The sequence below is a fragment of the Excalfactoria chinensis genome, chromosome 2, assembly GCF_039878825.1.
Source record: "Excalfactoria chinensis isolate bCotChi1 chromosome 2, bCotChi1.hap2, whole genome shotgun sequence".
NCBI classification, from domain to species: domain Eukaryota; kingdom Metazoa; phylum Chordata; class Aves; order Galliformes; family Phasianidae; genus Excalfactoria; species Excalfactoria chinensis.
The window spans coordinates 116624376-116644699 of NC_092826.1; the positions used below are offsets into that span (position 1 = coordinate 116624376).

General features: G+C 45.8%; 1 protein-coding gene across 3 annotated transcripts in view; it reads left to right on the plus strand.

Annotated features, from left to right (window-relative positions):
- The window catches only part of TMEM108 (transmembrane protein 108), a 156641-nt gene extending 137692 nt beyond the window's left edge, over window positions 1-18949 (plus strand). For 2 of the 3 annotated variants that reach the window (XM_072329339.1, XM_072329340.1), the window contains 3 exons: window positions 9665-10777; window positions 16980-17134; window positions 18601-18949. In XM_072329339.1, coding sequence (XP_072185440.1) covers window positions 9665-10777; window positions 16980-17134; window positions 18601-18723 — 1391 coding nt within the window. In that variant the 3' untranslated portion in view covers window positions 18724-18949. Of the gene's footprint in view, window positions 1-3386; window positions 3849-9664; window positions 10778-16979; window positions 17135-18600 lie in introns of those variants that run through there. The other variant, XM_072329341.1, reaches the window with a different exon arrangement.
- The last annotated feature ends 1375 nt before the right edge of the window (window positions 18950-20324 follow it).

Sequence of the window (20324 nt, forward strand, 5' to 3'; positions counted from 1 at the left end):
GGCTGCTTTAGGTATAACCTCATATCCTTGGGCTGTGCTTGCAAGAGAAAATCTGACTATGGAAACCCTCCCTACAACTTGTAGCCCAGGTCAGCCCTGGGAATTAGTCACAATTGCATTTTTTTCCCAAAGCCAGAAGCCATCTCCCATAATGAAAGTGCTGACTCCCTTGACCCTGACTTGGTTTGGTTCTCACTTGCCCAAAGGGTGAAGGCTTTCACAGAGGTAGTGAGTAACAGCACAAGTCCTTAGCAGGTCATTTACTCTCTCCGAAGCACAGTGTCCCTTTTCCTCAAACTGAGCAACGGCCAAAAATCAAAGCAAAGATTTTTTGCCTGTAAATATAGTAGTTTATGCCCAGGTTGTTTTCTAATTGTATGTTACATGTTCCCGTTACAAATCAATGCAGGCTCCTCATTACAAGCTCTCATTTGAGACTGAACCCAGGGATAACCAGGCACTTGGAGGTAATAATGAGTTTGAAGGGGGCGTAAGTAATAAATCACCCGCGTTACTTTCAGTAAACAGATGAAAGGATTGAAATACCTTAAGGGGTTGTAGAAGTCAGTCAGGCTGTGCATAGCTGTAACATTCCGTCTGGCTGCAGCACCAGTGTTTTTGTAACTGCAACAGGAGAATTGGAGCACAGCTTTTGCAAGTGGGAAAATAAATGTCTGCAGCATCAGAGCAAGGGAATCTACAAGTAGGGCTCTCTGTTCTGCTGCCTTGCCAGTGTTAGAGTGTTTGAAATCAGCCACGGAGCAAAGTTACTGAGGAAAAGGGACAAAAAGGAGAGAGAACCTGGTAATAAACCACTTTTCCTTCAGATAGACAGGCTAAAAATGACTGCGCTGTAATGAAAGACTATCTTGAATCCAGAATGAATGTCCTTGATTGATAGGTAAGCTGGTGTAAATTAGTAAGAGCTGGTGGCTCAGTCCTGAAGAAATTAGGTTTGGAAAAGACGTGTCACCTGGTGCTGGAATCAGAAGTCTTTGACTTGGTTACTTAGAACTGCAAGGGCTTGGAAAGGAGCACGCACCAAGAAGCTCTGCCATGCTACCACTGCTCTCCGGGTCAGCAGACACCAACTGTGCACTCAGGATCAGGTGCAGATCATTGTCATTGCCCACTTACCCTCTAGTAGGGGAAAAAGTGCTTCCTAAAGCATCACCATGATAAGGCTCCAGCCCCTGCTTCATGCTGATGAGGTGCTGCTCTCTAGAGTTGTGTCCTGTGTAGAAAAGAAGCTGGTTATGATTGTCCAAAGTGGTGAGACTTCCTTTGCTGGAAAGTTTCACCATACATAGACTGTTTTACCTTTTCAGACACCACTTTTATTAATCCCTGTATCTTTCTGAACAAATCCTCTTTTTTCTTTGCGATGATGCCATCTAAATAGTTAGAAGGATATGGGTGGGATTAGTCTCACCTGACTTTCACCATCTGGCAGGTGGATATCTAGTTAAGGCTCATCATCTCCTGTGGGACCCCTTTTCCTCAGGGCAAGAGAGAGCCTCTCTAGGGTGTAAGTCAACCTGTAGCAACTCAGAGATACTTCAGGATGAGGTGAATTTCCTGCAGGAGCCATGGCTACCTCAGGCATCTAACTTCAGCATAGCAGAGCTTATTCACTGCTTTGGGAGGTTGTCGGAAGCCATTGCTAAGATGGCTTTAAATCCTCTTTTACCCCTTTTTATTTCTAGTTGTGAAATAGATACCCTTGCTTGAGTCAGCATCCATGACATCAACTACATCCTCTCTTTGGCAAGATTCTATTTTAAGCTTTCCATCAGAGGCCTCGGCTATTTGTGTCATTGTCAAAACTCTTCAGAAGGTCCGGTGACATTGATGATAGGTCTCTCAGAAGCCAGAGGTTCTGCAGCAACATAAATAGGATCAGCAGCACTAAGTGCAGGTGAAAGAGAAGCCAGCTGCACATCCTTTCTGTCTCCCTTGGCAACAGCATCCTGCCAACAAAAACTGCTGCCAAGCAAAGGCTGCAAAGGAAGGGATGTGCATTTGCAAAGCTGGGGCTGGACAAGCTTTGTGTGAAGGAGAAGCTGTCAGAGTGGGGAAGACCTGTGTGCTTTTAACATTATTTTTTGTTTGTTCCATGTGGTTTGGGACAAGGGAATGCACAGGGTGCCTGTCCTTGTGAGTAGTTTTCATGTGAAATTCCAAATGACAATCTCTGCAGTTTTGAGCCATATGTTTCCATCCATGACAGCACACAGGGAAGAAGTCTGTGCTGAGTTACTGCTTACAGATGTGGCAAATCCTCCAGCAAAGGTTAAAATACGTGGCACGGCTCTCTTGTTACACCAGCTGCAGCCTCATGCTCAATCATTGTTTCAGCAGCAAGCTCTTAATAACCCCGAGTTCCAGAAACTGCTAAACAAGCTGAGATTTGTAAAGAGCAATTTTTTTCTATAATGCACTGAGTATCTTTATTTAGAGGAACCTTCAGAATGGCAGCATTAGGGATGAAAAGTGAACTGCAAATGGCAGGGAGAAAAGGAACATCAGCACAAGAGCACAGAAATGCAAAGCAGATCTGAGATTAATGTTTGTACTCCATCATTACACATCCTCTGTGAAACGATTGTGACTGTGAAAACACTATGTGTAAATAGGGGAAAAATACACTCGTGATATGGGATATGCACCTGCCTGGACTTACTGACAGGGACTGTGTGCTCCTAAAATCACCACTGGATTCACACTCTGAGGTCCAGTTGCTGTTGGTGCTGCCAAGCCTTAAACCTGTCATCGCAGTGTCACCCCTCTGTGATCCTGTATGATAAAAGAGAAGGAGGAACTGACTTTGCTCAGTAGCAAAATATTAGGACAAATTCTATGAGGACCCATGTAACAAATTGGGCTATTTGGGTGTGATGGGGACTTTGAATCAAAGACCGAGGGGCAGGGATTGTTGGGGGACCTCCAGTTGCCCCCAACTTGTTGCACTCAGCATTTGCCCATGCAATTTGCCCATGCCCATTTGGATGAATGGGGCAGATTTCTGTGCCCTTTGGGCTGTATGTTCTTCCAGACACCCAGATGTGCCAGAACAGAAGAAGGGGGGCAGGATGATGGCTTTAAGAATCACAGGATTTGTGGGCTTACTTGGTGGGTACAAAGTAGAAACTACCCATTCATCACTGAGGAATGGAAATGTCATAAAATATAGAGCGTGTATTTTGATGGCAAAGAAAGAGGGAAGAGGATCCCTATTTCATTCTACGTCTTTTCCTCTGACAGGATTATTAATACCATTAAAGATAATTGAACGAAGTGGAAAATCTGGTGGGGGTACAGAAGCAGGAGGTGGATCTGTAAAATGCAGGCAGACACAAAAAGCTGGAGGGAGGGCACTCTGCCTCGAAAGAGGGAAGGAGCAGCCTCACAAGGACGTGCAGCTGGGGTGCTTGTTGCTGTTTTGTTCCCAGAGAACGGGAACTGCCAGCAATCCTCTGGCATCTGAATAGACCCGTGTCAGACAAACTGTATCTGGACTTGATGGGGAACCAAGCTGGAATACCAAGCAGCCCTTCGATCTGCTCGCAGAGAGGGGGACTGGCTCCGTAAGTGATCTTTGCAGTTCCAAAGGTACTCATAAAGGAGCGAGCTCTCTCACTGCACAGCCCTGCAAGACACGCCTGCCTGGGCTGTCTCTGTCCTCATTCCTCCAAACCAGTTCCAACAATAACAGCAACTCCTGCCTGCAGCTGCCTCGTTAGGGAGAAGATGTATTTTTCCTTTCTCTACTGAGCGATGAAGCTTCCAAATCTGTGTGATGTGAGCAGGTGAGGATGTCTGCTGACAAGTCCAAATGATATTTTCAGGTAAGTGATTACCTTGAGCAGCTGGAGTCATGCTCTTTCTTTCTATTACCCTCCCCTCTGTAATGATCATTGTCCCGGGTTGTCAGTGAGCCTTTTTAGGAGGATCAACAGCTGGGGTGTCTGTATGTATTTAGATAAACAGGAGATCAAAAGCATTCCTAAAACACTGATACTCGTAGTGTCCGCGAGTCGTTAGTGCAGGAGGGAAATGAACGGGGAGATGCCTGCTCTAACTGCATGAGACTCTAGTGTTTGTATCACTCATTGTGGAGATGCCTGGAGGACCAGAAATGAGTTTTTATTTGTGGAGTCAGTCTCTTGAAATCTCTGATGGAAATGCACCTTAGGAATAATAATGGTGTTCAGCAGTGTTTTTGTGTTCTTAAAGGACCGTGACATACTTGCTACATGAAAACCATAGCTACCATTAATGTTGTTTCACAGGGAGCACTGCTGAATTTGTGTTTATATGTGTGATTTCCAGAGCTTCTGCTGATGCTGCGCTACATTCAATAGAGCTGTTACTCCACGTGCCTCATTCTGTACATTTTGTCAAATACTTGGGGTACTGAAGTTAGGCTTGATTGCACCGTCTTATGCTTACAAGGGAAAACAGACAATAACTTGTAAGTTAATACCTGGGAGTGCTGGCATGACAGCCACTGATAGGCAGAGAAATTTTCTATGCAGAGTAACCTACTTTTCTTCCCTCAGTTCCTCCACCAGTCATAGGGATGACATTTGCTTAACTCTTTGTTTGTACAGAGGCTGCTTCACTGTGTGTGAAAATCACATTGCTTTGAGAGGCTGCAAAGAAAAATGACCATAGCAAAAATAATATATACACTTTCTATACAGTTTCCTCCTATTAAAGATCCATTTTGCTGCCTGTAATGCTTTGGGTTTGCTGAGAGCTGCGTGATATGTTGACTGTGCTGGGAAGAAAGCTTTCTTTGCAACAATAACATTGCTGGTGCTCTGAGCAGGCTTTGCATGACACTCACCATCACTAAGTACGGTGAGATGGTCAGAAGCACAGGGAGCTCCAGCATCGTGCACACTGCCCACGTGCATCCCAGCCCCATGGGCTGTGTATAACGGGTCCTTTGTAAAGCTGCTCCCTGTGCCTCTTTTGCCCATGGCAGTGTGAAATAATGACTCGAGCAGTACGTATCTGCACAGAAAGCTCTTCCTGACTTCCTAGAGGAAGAATGTTTGCCAAGTGCAGCTCAGGGTGGCTCTATCTGTCTTGCTGCGAGGCCTGCGGTAACAGAGGCCAGAGGGGGTCAAACACCAGATTGAGCCCTTTGTGCATATTCATTGGCTGTAGAAAATGCGAATGTACAGCTCAAAAGTTTCCACTGTGTCTTCAGCAATTAGAGCCTGGTCCAAAGCTTGCTAAAGCCATTGGGAACTTTTCCATGGGGCTTAGATCACGAGTTATGTAAGTTTGCGTTGTTTAGCGGTGGTGCCCCAGGGAGGCTGAATGCAAGAGCTGACCCAGCAGCTGCACACACGGCTGCCATCCCATGCAGAACAATGGCACACAGAGTGCCCACAGAGCACCCAGTGCAACACTGAGAGGTAGTAACTCCTATCTGAAACCAGGACCCCATCCTGTCAGGGACTGTTGGGCCCTGAGTGAAAGAACTTGAGATGCTGGGGCCCAAGTTGCTTCATTTTTCTGATTTGGAGACACCCAGCTCTCAAAAGGATAGTGAGGAAGTTCCAAATGGTTCTCAAAGGTGAGACTTTGGGTAGAGATGCCTTTCTGACTTCATCACCTTGGAAAGCAAAATGTTCCTGACAATCAGCTTACTTGATATTGTTGCGGACATCAACTTCAGTCTTTAGAAATTGCTGTTATGGAAGCTGTCAGTAAGGATTTTTATGGCTAAACACACACCAATCCTCTCTCTGTATGCTCTACTGTCACTCTGCTGTGCTTCATCCTTGAGTCAATTCATTTTGTACTTAACATTCAATCGTTGGTACAGTATGCAAGAACATGGGATGGCGCAGTTCAGGCTGCTGAGACATTAGGTCATTGAACCTTCTCATTAGGGTTGAATGGTTTTAATGCAGTCATAAATTTGGACTCCAAAAGTGGGAATTTGACATGCAGCATTTAAAAGTCAAACCACTATGACCCCTTTTGAGCATGAGCTCCCATGACTTAGAAATGGCTCTTTATGAGAAAAAAAAATAAAATAGCTACGAATGGTGTGAATTGACCTCTGAGAATATAATTATTAATTATTTTTTGCTATAATGTACTTGTATCAGTCTGTATTACAATGATGGCAGGACACAGAAAGGACTGCCAGTTCTTATCCCAAAGAGCTTATGTCCTAAGTAAGGTCAGACCAAGGAGTCTCCAGACTTTGGCAAAGACTGCAGATCTGGGCTTTGATCTGACCAAGACCATCTGCCTATGTACTGTATCATCTGGAATGTCATCACTTTGGCCATGATAACTTAATAGCAACCAATAGGTTTCATTTCTGTGGTAATCTGCTAGTGGCTAAGCTGGTGGCCCGTTCCTCAGTGCAGGGCCATTTGAGATGCAGAGCAAGGTGGGGAAGGGAAGAAGTCTGGAGGGGTTGGTTAAGCCCCTTACTGTGATGAATGCCTTGGTAGAGAAATTCTGTATATCATTTTCCTGGGCTCAGGCCAAAGTTACCAAACAGGGTAGTTTGATATCAGGTACTATAATAATAGTTCCACTTTGCATGTTACTTTGTACCCTCAAGTAACACAAGCCAGAGCTCTGGGCACCAGGCAACTGCAAATCCAGGCAGTCCATGCTTAGACATCCCTGCACGGATGGTGCTGAACATACGGATTCCAACTTTACTTTTGCTTTCCAATTGGCTGTTTATCAATTAGAAAGCCAATTAATTCTGCATAAAAGGGCCAGCAAAGCCCACTGTGAAGTCATTACTACCAGCTGGTTTTCCATAAATATACAGCACCAGCTATTTTTACAATGGTCTACCAAGCCAAATGCGTTTTAAGTAGTTACGGATACACATTAGCTCTGGTTGTCTCTGAGAGAGTTACTGCTGCCTGCTAATCCAGGAATAAAAATGTCCTGCAGAGCTGCAGCTGATGGGGCCATGGTGGTCCTGCAGGGACTGTTAAAGGGAGGCCAGCAGACAAGCAAAACCTGACTGTCACAGCCTGAGAGAGCCAAATGTTATCAGTGTTATTTTTTATTGTCAAATAAGTGGCTTATGACAGAGTAGTATTTCCTTTGAATAGTTACTAGCATTTTACAAGTCATGTAAAGGTACTTGCTAAGTTTATGTGGCTTCCCAGGCCTGCTACCACAACAGACTGCCCCTGAGAGGTTATAAATACTTGCAGCTGCAAGCTGCTGATTTATCAGCATTTCAAGTGGTAGGGATGGATATGAGGCTTTTAGCCAAAGATGAGGGTTGCTGACCTCAGGGCACAGCATGCAGAAAAGGTGACAGTTTCCTTATTACTTAAGGAATATCCTGCAGGGAAAATATATATATATATATATATATATAAGAAAAGAAAAGGCATTAATCCAATAAGGAGGTTTTTCTGTGTGTGAGGTGTGAAAGAAAGTAGCTGCACAAAGACTGCTGTAATCATTGCAATCTTGTGTGTCCTGAGATCTGCCTGTGCCCGTTGTCATGGGTGCCCAGAGCAGCAGGCCTAAAGTTTCCTGAAACACTCTCTCCACACCCCAAACTCAAAATGATTTTTCACCCTTTCCTCTTTGTATTTGCTCTGTAGCAGCAACTTGTCTTGGCATGCAATATGAGCCATATGGACACAGGAATATCTGCTTTGACCTTGACCTCAGAGTGAACGCTGCCAAAAATGTGAAGACGACTTCTGCCTTTCATTTCCAAGAGTGATGCTCCATGAATACACCGTGATCTGATCTTCTGGTTGCACTTTGATGTACAGGATATGTTTTTCTCCTTGACTAGGTGTTCTTCTAAGAGCATATTGTCTGTGTCAGGCTAGGAATTTTGAAGCAGTGTCCCCAAGGATCGCTTATTCCACAGGCATTTATTTCAGAAATAAGAAAAAAAATATGAGCTAATTTTAGCATCGGGTATTGGGAAAATGCACTGCTTGTAAGCGACTCTCACTGTATTACTGAGTCAGTGGTCAGTATTTTCTGAAGCATTCAGATCTTCAGGATGCCCTGCAAAGGAGCGGGAGGCATCTGGGTGAGGTGAGTTTTGGTGGTTGCAGAGCTCTGTGCTGTTCTGCTTCAAAAATGATGGTTGGTGATCAAAGCATTGCTCTTAGCTGGATGAGAGGGATAAGTACTGCTCCTCTGGTGAGTTTCTGATACATGTATTGAGTCAGAATAAACACGTTTCATGGCATTTGGCTCTGGCTAAGCTTTCAGACTCCATGGGCACCTAATCAGAGAGACTGTCCCATTCCGGTTTCCAGTTTTCCACTGATGCCCACCGCAGATATTCCCTTGTAGGGCAGAAGTAAATGGCACATCAACACTGACAGAGAGAGCTGGCAAACCTGGAGGCACAGAGGATAGGGAACGTGCAGGGAGGCACTCCACACTCTCATTACCCTGTTTGGGGTCCTGCAGTTTTGATGAACTTATCTCCCTGCTTTTTTAAGACAGCGACAACGTTGTAACCCTTGAGATCCTGAGCTGAAATTCACGCTAGCAGTGTGCTAATGGTGCCATCTGATGATGCTCAGTGGACTGTGCAAAACAGACTCATCCCTTGTGCTTCCTAGTGGGCAGAGGTCCACATTACACTTGGCAGCTTCCACATATGGAAATGGTGACGTGTGATTGATTTGGTCCTTGCAGGTTGCACTAACTCAGGGCACATTAGCCCTGCATCCTGGAGAGTCTTATGCTATTGCAGCTGCCCGTGTCCATTAACTGGGCTCTGAATAAATGTAAGAATTGATGTTTCCAGTGGTGTGAATCTGGCACCTCATGAAACAGTGTGCCCTATCGAGAGATGCAGGAAACAAATCTCACAGAATCAAATCTCACAGCGCTTATAAGTACAGAACAGGCCCCAAACAAAAATTTGTGTGTGACTATATGAGAGGGGGCAGTTGTGTTAGATGGAATTACATCCTCAGTGACCACGTGGCTTTTTAAAACGTCTTTGATAGTTACATTTTCTTGTTCATTTTTGACATTTGTGGATTTTCCACATCTCATATTCTGAGACGAGAGAGGAGATTTCCCAAGCGGCTAAGTAAAGGATGCATCATAAGCTAGGAAGTCCCCTCATCACACATCCCTTCTTGACCTAATTTTCAGTAAGGGCTAAGCAGCTGCTCTCTCAAAATCAGATTGCTTAGTGGCATCCAAGACTAGAGGCAGCCAAATTTAGGATTTTGCAGCCAAAATAATGAGCAGACTAAGGTTCCCCATCATGATATAGCCATTCATCGGGAGGCCTTTGGCCAAAACAAAAATGAAAATATTTTGTTCCTACCACTGAGGAATAGGATGCCTTGTATCTTCTACATGGGGTCGCCTACAGCTACGTATGATGATTTAAAATATCCACATGGCAAGCTCCTTTCTCCCTTCACCACAGATATTCTGTGCAGCCTTCTCCTTCCCACCTCACTACTACCAAGCAGCCAGTGCAGATCCTATTTCTCTTCCAATTCCCAGAGGCACTAACTCCTCTTTTCCAGGGCACGTGGAAGGTTTCCTGCCAACGTGGCTGTTGTTTGGGAGGAGCAAAGCACAAGCACACAGCCGTGCTGTTCTCTGTCTACTTGTCCCTCCAGTGTCTCACCCTTTCTGTTTCTTCCTCCAGGTGTTCTACTGATCTTGGCACTGACGGAAGAGCTGGTGTTTTCTGTTCAGGTACTGTCTCCTGCTGTATCCTCCTCTCAGGGCCTCCTGATGGACACTACCACTGTCACAGCCATGGGAACGACGCCTCGCCACAAGGACCGCCATACGGCAGTGCCCGTCCCCACCTCTGCTCGCGCCGTCCCCCATCCTGTCAGCCCGGCGGGGAGCAATGCTTCCACTGCTCAAACTCAGGCGAGCAGCCCTCGTGTTGGCGAAAAGGAAACATATCATTTGTATAACCAGAGTGCTTTGTACTCGGGACAGACTCGCCCCAAAGGGAAAATATTCCAGATTTTCAAAGGCAACTTCACAGAGTCTTCAGAGCCTTACCTAAAGACAACCCTGCACTCTCCCTTCCCTACCCTGAGGAGCCCTTTCACAGACCATCCCTTTCAGCCCCAGACTGCAACCTCCAGTGACCCCAATGGCACGGGGTTGGCCAGAACTACACCCTCAGACCCTTCTCCCCACCCCGGCACCTCGGGAAGCCTTAGGGAAGCAGAGCAAGGGAACGGGGCCGAGCAAGTTGTGCAGAAAGCAGATTTTGCCACCACAACTGCTGGACCGTCAACTGATCCCGAAGCAGTGTCGGTGCCTTTTAAACCCACCCACTATGGCGTATGGGATATGCTGAGCAAAAACAACTCTTGGGTAACCTTGAATCTCAGTACAAATGTCCCCTTGTTTGCTGGCCCTGGAACTGCACCAGCAGCAGCCGGTCACTCGGTCCAGCCCAGCTTTGATATCAACATCTCCTCCCCATCAGTGGGGGACCTGGAGGGCGCTGCTCCAACACAGCAGGGCCTGGTGATGAACACAACCTCACTGGGCAGTGCTGTCTCCACCATGCCTGCCACGGGGTTGTCCAGCTCCATGTCCACTGCTGGTTCCACCGCGACTGGAAACTTCCTCAACAGGCTGGTTCCTGCCGGGACCTGGAAACCTGGGGTGCAAGGAAATATCTCCCATGTCACTGAGGGAGACAAGCCCCAGCACAGAGCTACCATCTGTCTCAGCAAGATGGACATTGCCTGGATCATTCTGGCCATCAGCGTACCGATATCCTCATGTTGTAAGTTAATTGCTGCTTTATTTCTCTTCCTTTCTCGCATTCCTTAGAACTGAGGTTTTGACCCATTCATGGTGTAGTTGAAGAGCCAACAGTGTCAGGATAGACTGAGACAAATGAGAAGAAGTCACCAGTCTTGTAACTAACTTGTTCACTGAGCAAAGTGCATGTGGAGAGTAGCTCCAAGTTCAGGAGTATAATGCTTACACTCAAAGCATACTTTCTGTGTTGCTGTTAGGAATCACACAGTCTTTGGGGGCTCTCTGGTTGAGTGTATAAGACAAAGGCTGAACAACTTGTAGGAGGCAAAGCAGCTTTACTTCAAAACGTTTAAGATGGCTACCAAAGTCATGCAACAGTTTAATTTATTGAGTGCTGTATTCTGCCCAGGAACTGGTTTTTAAAAGCCCACTGCTAACCCAAAAGATTAATGATAATTACGGTGACCTTAGGGAACTACAGCTTTACCAGTGCAATGAAATACTTAATTGCAAGCAGTTTGTAAACCATCAGTTTTAAAGTCACATCATTCTGATAACCAGTTTGTTATTTCCCTCCATTTTAATTCTGTCTGACCTGGAGCTGCCTCAGCAGCAGGAAGAGTTTGAAGTGTTGGCTTCCAGACCTCAGGAATCAGACACCTGAGGGTCCAGCACCAGTTAGTTTCCAGAGCTGACTTACAGTTCCATCATTTGACTCAGTTGCAAAATAAAAGGTTGTTAAATAAAGTGAAAGCTTGAGTGGACGCTGTTGTGCCTCCTACTTAGCAAAGTTGTTTCAGCAATGTAGGACAATATATTCTCTGATAATTCACTCTTTGGAGCCAAGGAAAAGCCATTCATTGTGCTGTGGGATGTGGTCACACTGATCTGTTTGGAGAGAAGCAAAACCAAGCATTTCCCAGCTTTCACTGCTTGTGGAAAAATAAAAGGGTAGCTGCCAGCAATACAGAGTATTAATCCTGCTATTTACAGCTCTGAGTGGTGCCAAGGACATGGTTGGATGTGTTGACTGAGTCAGTCTTATTCAGAGCATACTCCTTCCCAAAGAGGTATTGCTATCCTCACCTGGCACCTCTCTGAGCCACTTTGAGGTTGCTAAAGTGGTCAAAAATATTCACTTTGCTCTTTGTGCACACAGTGGGCTGAGTCAGCTCCCTGCAGGTCAGTAAGCACAAGATCTGGAGCAGACGAGCTGCAGGGATGCACACCTGGGAAGGAAGCAGGACCAGGCAACTGAGAATTATTGGATTGACTCAGCATATCTGTTAGGCTTGTGTCCTTGGGGCCATCAGTCGTGCTATTGCCGATGCGGTTAAAACCACTGGACAAAACAAGGCTTCAGTCTAAAAGATTGACAATCAAAACAAAGTAAAACAAAAGCACAGGTGTGCATGTATACTTCTGTGAAAGATGGAAAAGAGAAAGTGGGTTATAGAAAGCACAGTGTGAAAAGAAGAAGCTATATTTGATGACCTAATGAACATTGCTTTGTGTATCAGTCACTAGAGATAGAGGATAGATAAATTCTTCCCTTCACTATGTTTGAGGCCAGTATTGAAAAAGAAAGCTGATCTGAGTAGAGTGCATCCGTATGCAAAATGCAACCTGTAATGCCATGCAGCACAAGCAGAGGAGGCATGACTGATGTGTCCAGTGTGTCCATTGGTGTATGTCCCTTCTTGTATTGTGCCATATATAAGCAAATAACTCATGCTAGGTATTAATAGTATGTTAAAGATTCTGTTGGCATGATTTCTAACCTAGTGCTCATTGTATGGTGAGAACTTCATATCATACGTATCATAAACACTGTGTCTGTCTGGCTGCATCTATCCTGCTTCTAATATTTGAAAGCTATAGTTTAGAACAGTTAATTGGTATTTTGTCAGTTATCTACACCACTATTAAGTTCAGTGGGACTCACCTTTTAAAGTCTGGGGATACTCAGAGCTACAATGCGTGTTAGACAGGCATGTAAACATTTTCTGTGTCCTACAGTGCACACACAGCATACAGTGCATAGTGTTCGGCACACGGTGTGCAGCAGTACACAACGAAGGGGACTGCCGCCACCTCCAGGGCACAGAGCTCACAGCCAAAGAAGGACCCATACAGCGATCACTTCTCACTTCTGGTCTGGATGCTAAGAGACAGATAAGAGCACAGCCCTTTGGGTTTCGTGTCTTCTTCAAGGAACAGATGTGTTTTGAGTGAGAGGTTCTCACACCTGTGGTGATCATGGGCTGAGAAAACACTGTCCTCCTGCCTTGGGATGCTGCCCAGAGGAGGTATAAAGGGCATTGAGGTCCAGTCCTGCGCTGCTGCATATCTGAGCTGCATTAAGCAGGAACAGCCTCCATAAGGCAGCCTCCAGGTCCTCATAAAGATGCATAGGTTTCTGAGTCCCACTGAAAAGCCTTCACATTCTAGGCAGATAAGTAATGGCTTGAATAGGAGGAATGCACGTGCCATGTCTACTGTGTGAATCTGGGGAAATCATCTCACCTTTCAGTACCTCAGTTCTGTGTCATGAATGAGAGTAATGTTGCCTGCTCCAGATGAGGGCTGCAAAACTGAAGGATAGAGTATCATGATGTTCCCAGAAAAGCAAAGTGGTATATAACGATTTCTGCATGTCACAGTCGCAGTTGGTTTTGCAGTTCTTCTGCACGTGTTTGTGCCCCTGTCTCACATGTGGCTGCAATGCAGAATGAAGCTCCATATGAACTTGTTTTAAAACTCACTGGCGCGGCTCCCAGAACTTAGAGCTCTGTAATTACAGACTGGCACGATCAAACATTGAAGAACTGAAACCTGTAAATCAGATGCACAGAAGTCAATTCAGTCCGTCAGTTCTGCTGACGTGAGAAAACAGGAGGGAAAGGCTGAGCTTCAAATAGAAACGTCAGCAGAACTCAAAGAATAGATGAAGAAGTGCCTTGGACCTAACCCCGTACAGTCACATTTCACACACTGTGACACTTTCCAAAATCATCTCACCCTCTTTCTCCGTCACAAAAACTGCAAATGTTTGCTTTCCCAGCCTGAAGGGAGAACGATTCCAAGCACTGAGTCTCCTCCTCGAGGGTGAGCTCTGACCCAGCCTGAGAGCAGCCCCTGTCTCCAGGTGATCAGTAACAAAACCCATTGGGATACCTGCAACACAGCTGAGGGTGTACTGCTGTAGACAGCCCAAGGGACAGGCACACTTTTACAGAGGTGCTTAATGATGGTCAGTTAAGATACGGTCACAGTAAATGAGGAAAAAGGAAGGAAGTCTGGATGAAATGCTATTTTAGCTATCAAGGTGAGGGTTCTCTACAAGCTGTGTTTATCTGGTGATCTACAGACACGGGGAGAAAAAAAGCCCTAACATCCCACAGTCTGAGTTTAACTTTCAGCATTCAAGTGTGTTTAATGTGGAGCCAGAGAGTATGTGGAGGGGGTATCTAGCTATATAGGAATGGCAACATGTTTACGTGAGTTGAAAAAATAGACACAAGGCTACCAGCTTAGTATGATTTCCTCACGATGTCTTTATGAAGCCAGTATTGAATGCAGTGTACAATCCTAGTTTAGATTTAAAAAATAAAATAAAATTGAAGTGTAGAGAGGAGCCACGTGAATGATTCAGGAGCTGAGAAATTCAACATAACGCCACCTGTGAAATTACACAGCCCAGGCAAAGGCTTAAGTAAGTCCACAGGTTTGAGATGTTGCCCACGTGTTTGAGACACTGCCGATGGCACAGTGGAGGCTTTTAATGAAACAAAACAGGCAAAAGGAGGCTGTCGTTACTGCCATTTTTCCATTGCAAACCATCTCTGTGTGTCATCCATTTAGCATGTCCTCACTGGCCATCACAGCTACCCGCCTGGAAAGAGGTTCTCTACAGTAGATGCAATACTCATCATGGGACTGAATCGATACCCAAGAATATAGGTGAACTGTACCCCACTCCTATTTTTGTTCTAAGAGCTACATTAGTTTCACAAAAGCCAGCCGTAAGAAGGTTAGTTAATTTGAGGGAAGGAGGAATACTCCCCTTCGAGCCCTGCTGTTCTGCTGTCCTCTCTCCCCCTCTTAAACCAAATCTCCACTGCTTTGAAGCAGCTCAGGCAGGCAGCCTTCTGCTAAAATATGTGAGACTTGAGGAAGCTCAGGAACTCATTTTCCACAGTCTTTCATCCATTTGCTTGTTTGTGCGCTGAGGTTGGAGGCCGAGGGCATAATTAAGGGAGAGAGCACGGTTGCTATGTGGCAAACACATCTTCACACGGCAAGGCCATTTCCTGCTGGAAGGAGCAGAGATCTCCCTAGACTTAACATCACTGGCTTTGCAGCTCCTAAAACCTAAATCCAGTCCTTCCCTGTCAGCAGCCACAACATTTTGTAAGCTGTAAAACTTGGAGTTTTCAAAATACTTGCACAGAGAGTGCTTTCCTGGGGCTCTCTTCTCCTCAGGCAGCTTCAGAAAGGCGGTGTGCCTCAGAGAGCACTGGGAGGACGAAATGTACCTCCCACTTCACTTTCTCACCCTAACAAGCCTTCAGGCTGGGCTGGGATTCGGAGCAGCCTCCTGAGCCCCAGCAAAGCAAAGGGCGAAGACGCAGCCCTTGGGGAGGTCAAGCATTTCCCCAAGCAGAGAGCAGCGCTGCTGGCAAGGAGGGGGCTGCCTGCACGGGGGCTCAGCAGCACCAGTTGCTGACTATTACCCAAACTGGATAATAGTTAAGTTTGATAACAACCACCTTCTTTTTAAATTGTGCAGGAGATTTTTTCCATTAGTCTTGTAAAATGATTTATAGCATAAGCTCACCTTTCCCTTTGAATGAGACATAAACTGCCTGACTCAAACCTATTACCATTTTTTTCTTAGCAGCTTATTCTTGTGTGTTAAATAGAGCTCTAGCCTTGCACTTTCGCGTTGCCATTTTATGTGAATAGATGGGAGTCTAAATTAGATCCATGGCATATGGGTAGCTGCAATGTTTGTCAAAACATACAAGGCAGTTTTGACCTCTCTGCAGTCTTTTTCTTCCCCAGGCTATAATTCTAATAAATAATTTTAGCTGTAGCTGAGAAAATAATATATTTTCCTGCTTTGTGAATATTTTCTTCTTTTCTATCACGAGGGGTTTAGAAATTATGGAGTGAATTTACAGCAGGGCATTCCCTATTTCTCAGATACAAATCAATGTGAGTATGCACCCAGCTACCTGTCTGTCTGTATAAATCAGGTAGATTATAAGCCCAAATGTTCAGTTTGTTCCACGGGTGTAAAATAAGCACACCAAGCTTTGCATTACTCCTCTGAATAAACCCTTGTATGCACCTAAATTCTGCCTGAGCAAGGGCCAGTGGGAGCAGTAAGTTTGTTACAGTGGGTTTGCCCAGCTCTCATGAAATCGCTGAGATTACAAAACTGAATTGTAACAGAGGTGATCAAAATGAGAGCCGTTCCAGAAAGCAGAGTCTGGCACCACTGCCGCCATCCTGATGTAGACAGGCAGGAAAAACCCAGCTCTGGTTGGCTCGGGCAAGTGCTACCCTGGAAATATCAGCTACACAAGGCAGGTGCCAGAAAGGATCCCCAGCCCTCCTCAGTTGCTGTCTCATCCTGCACAGGATCTCCTCTAATCCCGTGGTGGTCTCTGTTTTGGAGCATGACCACATGCTCCATGTTATGTATGTGACGTATTGGGGCAGGGATCAGCTGCAGGGGCTTTGGATATTGAAGACATACAACTACATAACATTTGTGAATTTGGTTTTTGAGCCTTGGGCCGGTGTCTGCTCACAACTGCAGGGTCTGAACATGCCAGAAACAGAAGACATCTATGCAGAAGTATCACTTGCAGTCTCTGGGGGGTGTTCTCTGTCCAGGAGGGTCTGTCAGTGCCTGGCTAGGTGTTTAGATGCCAGAGCTCTTCATTAGCCAGGCAGCCACATCAGAAGGTTTATAAACTCATGTCAAGAAGAAAGTGAAAACTATGTACGTTGCCAAGTCCAAAGCCTCATCTTGTTGGGTCAGATCCTGACTTAACTGTGTGGTTTCTGTTAGACAGCAGCTGGACCTACTGCGAGTGAACTGTATGAATGAAGGTTACCAGCTCCTTAAGTAGCTTTAAGCCAAATCTCCACTACTGATGAGTCCTTCTTGAAAGGAAATAACCAACTTCTTGACATGTTTCTGTTGACAGCGGTTCTGCTGACAGTCTGCTGCATGAGGAGGAAGAAAAAGACATCCAACCCGGAAAACAATCTGAGCTATTGGAATAATGCTATTACCATGGACTACTTCAACAGGCATGCTGTGGAGTTACCGAGAGAGATCCAGTCCCTGGAAACATCAGAGGTACCTCACTTGCATAAGGAGCATGAAAACTGTAACTGAAGCTATACTGGGAGACAAGGAGAGGAAGTCATGTTAATAAAGTCTTGAAAATTACTGCTTACAAGGGTGGACAGTGATAGGACAAGGGGGAATGGTTTTAAACTGAGACAGGGGAGGTTTAGGTGAGATATTAGGAGGAAGTTTTTCACCCAGAGGGTGGTGATGTACTGGAACAGGTTGCCCAAGGAGGCTGTGGATGCCCCATCCCTGGAGGCATTCAAGGCCAGGCTGGATGTGGCTCTGGGCAGCCTGGTCTGATGGTTTGCAACCCTGCACATAGCAGGGGGGTTGAAAACAGATGATCATTGTGGACCTTTTCAACCCAGGCCATCCTATAATTCTATGAAATCCCTATGCATATTCAGGGCAACAGCTTTTCAAAAAGCTTCAGCCTCTCTCCAACAAGTCTATCGTAAGGTGCAATAATAATGATAAATAAGCCTATAGTTTTTTAAGCACCAGTTCAGAAAGTGAGTCCTCCAGTACGTTAGTGATCCAAACATCAGCATATGGGAGCGTATAGGGCTGGCACACCCTCCTCAGCCTTTCCTGAAGGGCTCTCTCTGGTTCACCGGTAGTATTCCTGTATGGGCAGGTGATCCTACTGATGGAAATACTAGCTGGCCTCAGAGATGGAAAAGAACAATTTAGCTTAGTTCAAAGGTATTTAAAACTTAGAACCAGTGAAGAGTTTGAGCTTATGCTGAAGTGATTTTCAAGAGGTCAGCTGGCTAACCATGACACTGACTAACTGAAATAAAAAAGTGTCCAGAAAGAAACCTCTGAGATGCGACGTGATAAGCACTCATGATCACTTCATCACTGCCACTTTGCTGGCAGTCATGTAGCTCCCCCTAAACCAGGATTCTAGTCTAGACTTAGCAAGCAAGCAGCTTTCACATGATAGGGCTATTCACATGGCCTCCAGAAGCTGCCATGTGAGTCATTTAAAACTGATTGGAATGCTACTGGACTGGTAGCTTCAAGCCATCTATCTTCAGAAAGTAGTGAAATTGCATCTTTCATGGGGTAAGCCATGCTGTCAGGTGGGAAACTGTTGCAATACGTCATGAAAGTGGGGGGAAAAAAAGAAAAGCGGAAGGTCAAACACTGGTTTGGTGCATCTGATTTCTGGCTCCCCTCAGTGAGAAAAAATCAGCCCGATTATCAGCAGAATTGAGGATTATCAGAGAAAAGAGGATTATCAGAGCAGTGAGTGATTATCTTCACGCACGGCTCCCGCTGCCTGCAGAACTGGCTCTCTGAGGTTAGGTCTCTTTTTGGAGTCCCCCGCAATTCAGGCATTTTCTGTGGGATGGGTCCGACTGCTCCCAAGAAAGAAGGAACAGCCCTTATCTCATGCTGCCCTGTGTGCTCTGGAGGGTGATGGTGCCACACGCTCATGCTGCTCTCTGCCCTTCTCCTAGGACCACCTCTCCGAGCCACGCTCCCCTGCCAACGGCGACTACCGCGACAGCGGGATGGTCCTCGTGAACCCCTTCTGTCAGGAAACGCTGTTCGTGGGCCACGAGCAAGTCTCTGAGATATGACCCCGCGGCTGCCCTCCTCCTGCAGTTTCATCTCTACTGTCTCCAAATTATAAATAAATATATATATTATAAATATAACCTTTGTGTAACCCTGGATTACAAGAAATGTTTTCAGCTTTTCTTTTTTTTCTTTTTTTCCCCTCAGAATTGTCAGCCCCTTTTTTATAAGTGTGGTAAAACTTTACAGAACAGACTGTGGCTTTATAAAATAAAGGTATTTCTAAGCAAAACACCTGCCGGATTGACTGCTTTCTTCCCTGTCCTTTACAACCTCTTGCTAAATCTACATGGCCTGGGTAGAGCCGGTTCTGATGCAGGCTGTGTGTTTGCTACAGCATCCTGCAATGGCTTCGGAGCAATGTGAAGTTATGTGACCAATTTTAGCTTTGAAAGTGTTTTACAAGAGCAGAAACCAGAATAGCCTTTTTTCCCGCATAAATGCCCTAACAATTACCCTTTGGACATGCAACTGCTCTTCTCCAGCCCAATGAGTCCCAAATTACTTCACACAGAGCAAACAGCCTCCAAAGAAGGTGAGTGTCCCCTTCGTAGGAACAGAAATCTGCAGTGTTTTGAAGCAAATAGGCATTTCAGTCCTACCCAGTTAAGCGCCAGATTGCAAGCTGTAATAGTAGTGTGGGAATAGGAAAAGCAAATGAACCTTAAATGGTGGGTTAGAAATGGGCCGTTACAGGCAGAGGGTAACATGGAGTGTGGAATGACTTTGCTAAATTGAAGTTCTCTCTTTGAGTGAACCTGAACAGTTACCAAGGGATCAGTTTTGGGTTTAGCTCTGCAGATTGCCTTTCTCACTTTGCTCAGCAAGTGGAGTGGCTTCTGTCCTTTGATGCCTCAGCCTTCCCCTCTCTACCTTTGGTCATCAGTCCTTGTAGATTATTTTCTTCCTTCACTTCTGACTTCCCTGACAGTGGCTATGAGTGAGCATGCTCTGGTTGGCTGCTTTGCACCACCAGCTGCACAAGGTTATCAGTAAAAAGGTACCTTGGCAAGGCAAGGTCAGAGCAGCGCTGATAACCACATGCCTTACTCAAGCGTGCCACAGCTGGCAGCAGAAAAGGGAGTTCTAGCAGTGACACATCTGGTCCAGCTGTACTGCCTGCCAGCCAGCAGAGTCCCAATGACTGTGGATCCCCAGAGCACACTGACAGAATGACTACCGGCTGGAACTGCACCAAGATGCAGCTCCCCACCAGGGGGCTGGGGGCCATAAAAGGCACCTTCGCCCCTCCTTTCTCCCTGTCCCACACATGCAGTTTTTCTGTGCTGAAGCAATGCAATTGAAACGTTAGAGATACTGGGTGTTTCCACCCAGTAAGTACTCAAAGCCACATGCAAAGCTGCGAGATGCTGTTGTGCCCGCAGGCTTCACACAAAGGAGCAATGCCAACCTGACCACCGGCGATCCCACTGTGCTCAGACTTCAAAGTCAAGTGGAGATGTGGAGGGTGCGTGTCCCTGACCTGAGACTGCTGGGCCAGGGCTGTCCATAGAATGAGGAGGGATTCAAGTCCCTGCAGCAGCAAAACACGGACTGGGCACGACTACGGCTCTGCAGGCACCTCAGAGGTTGGTTTTACTTA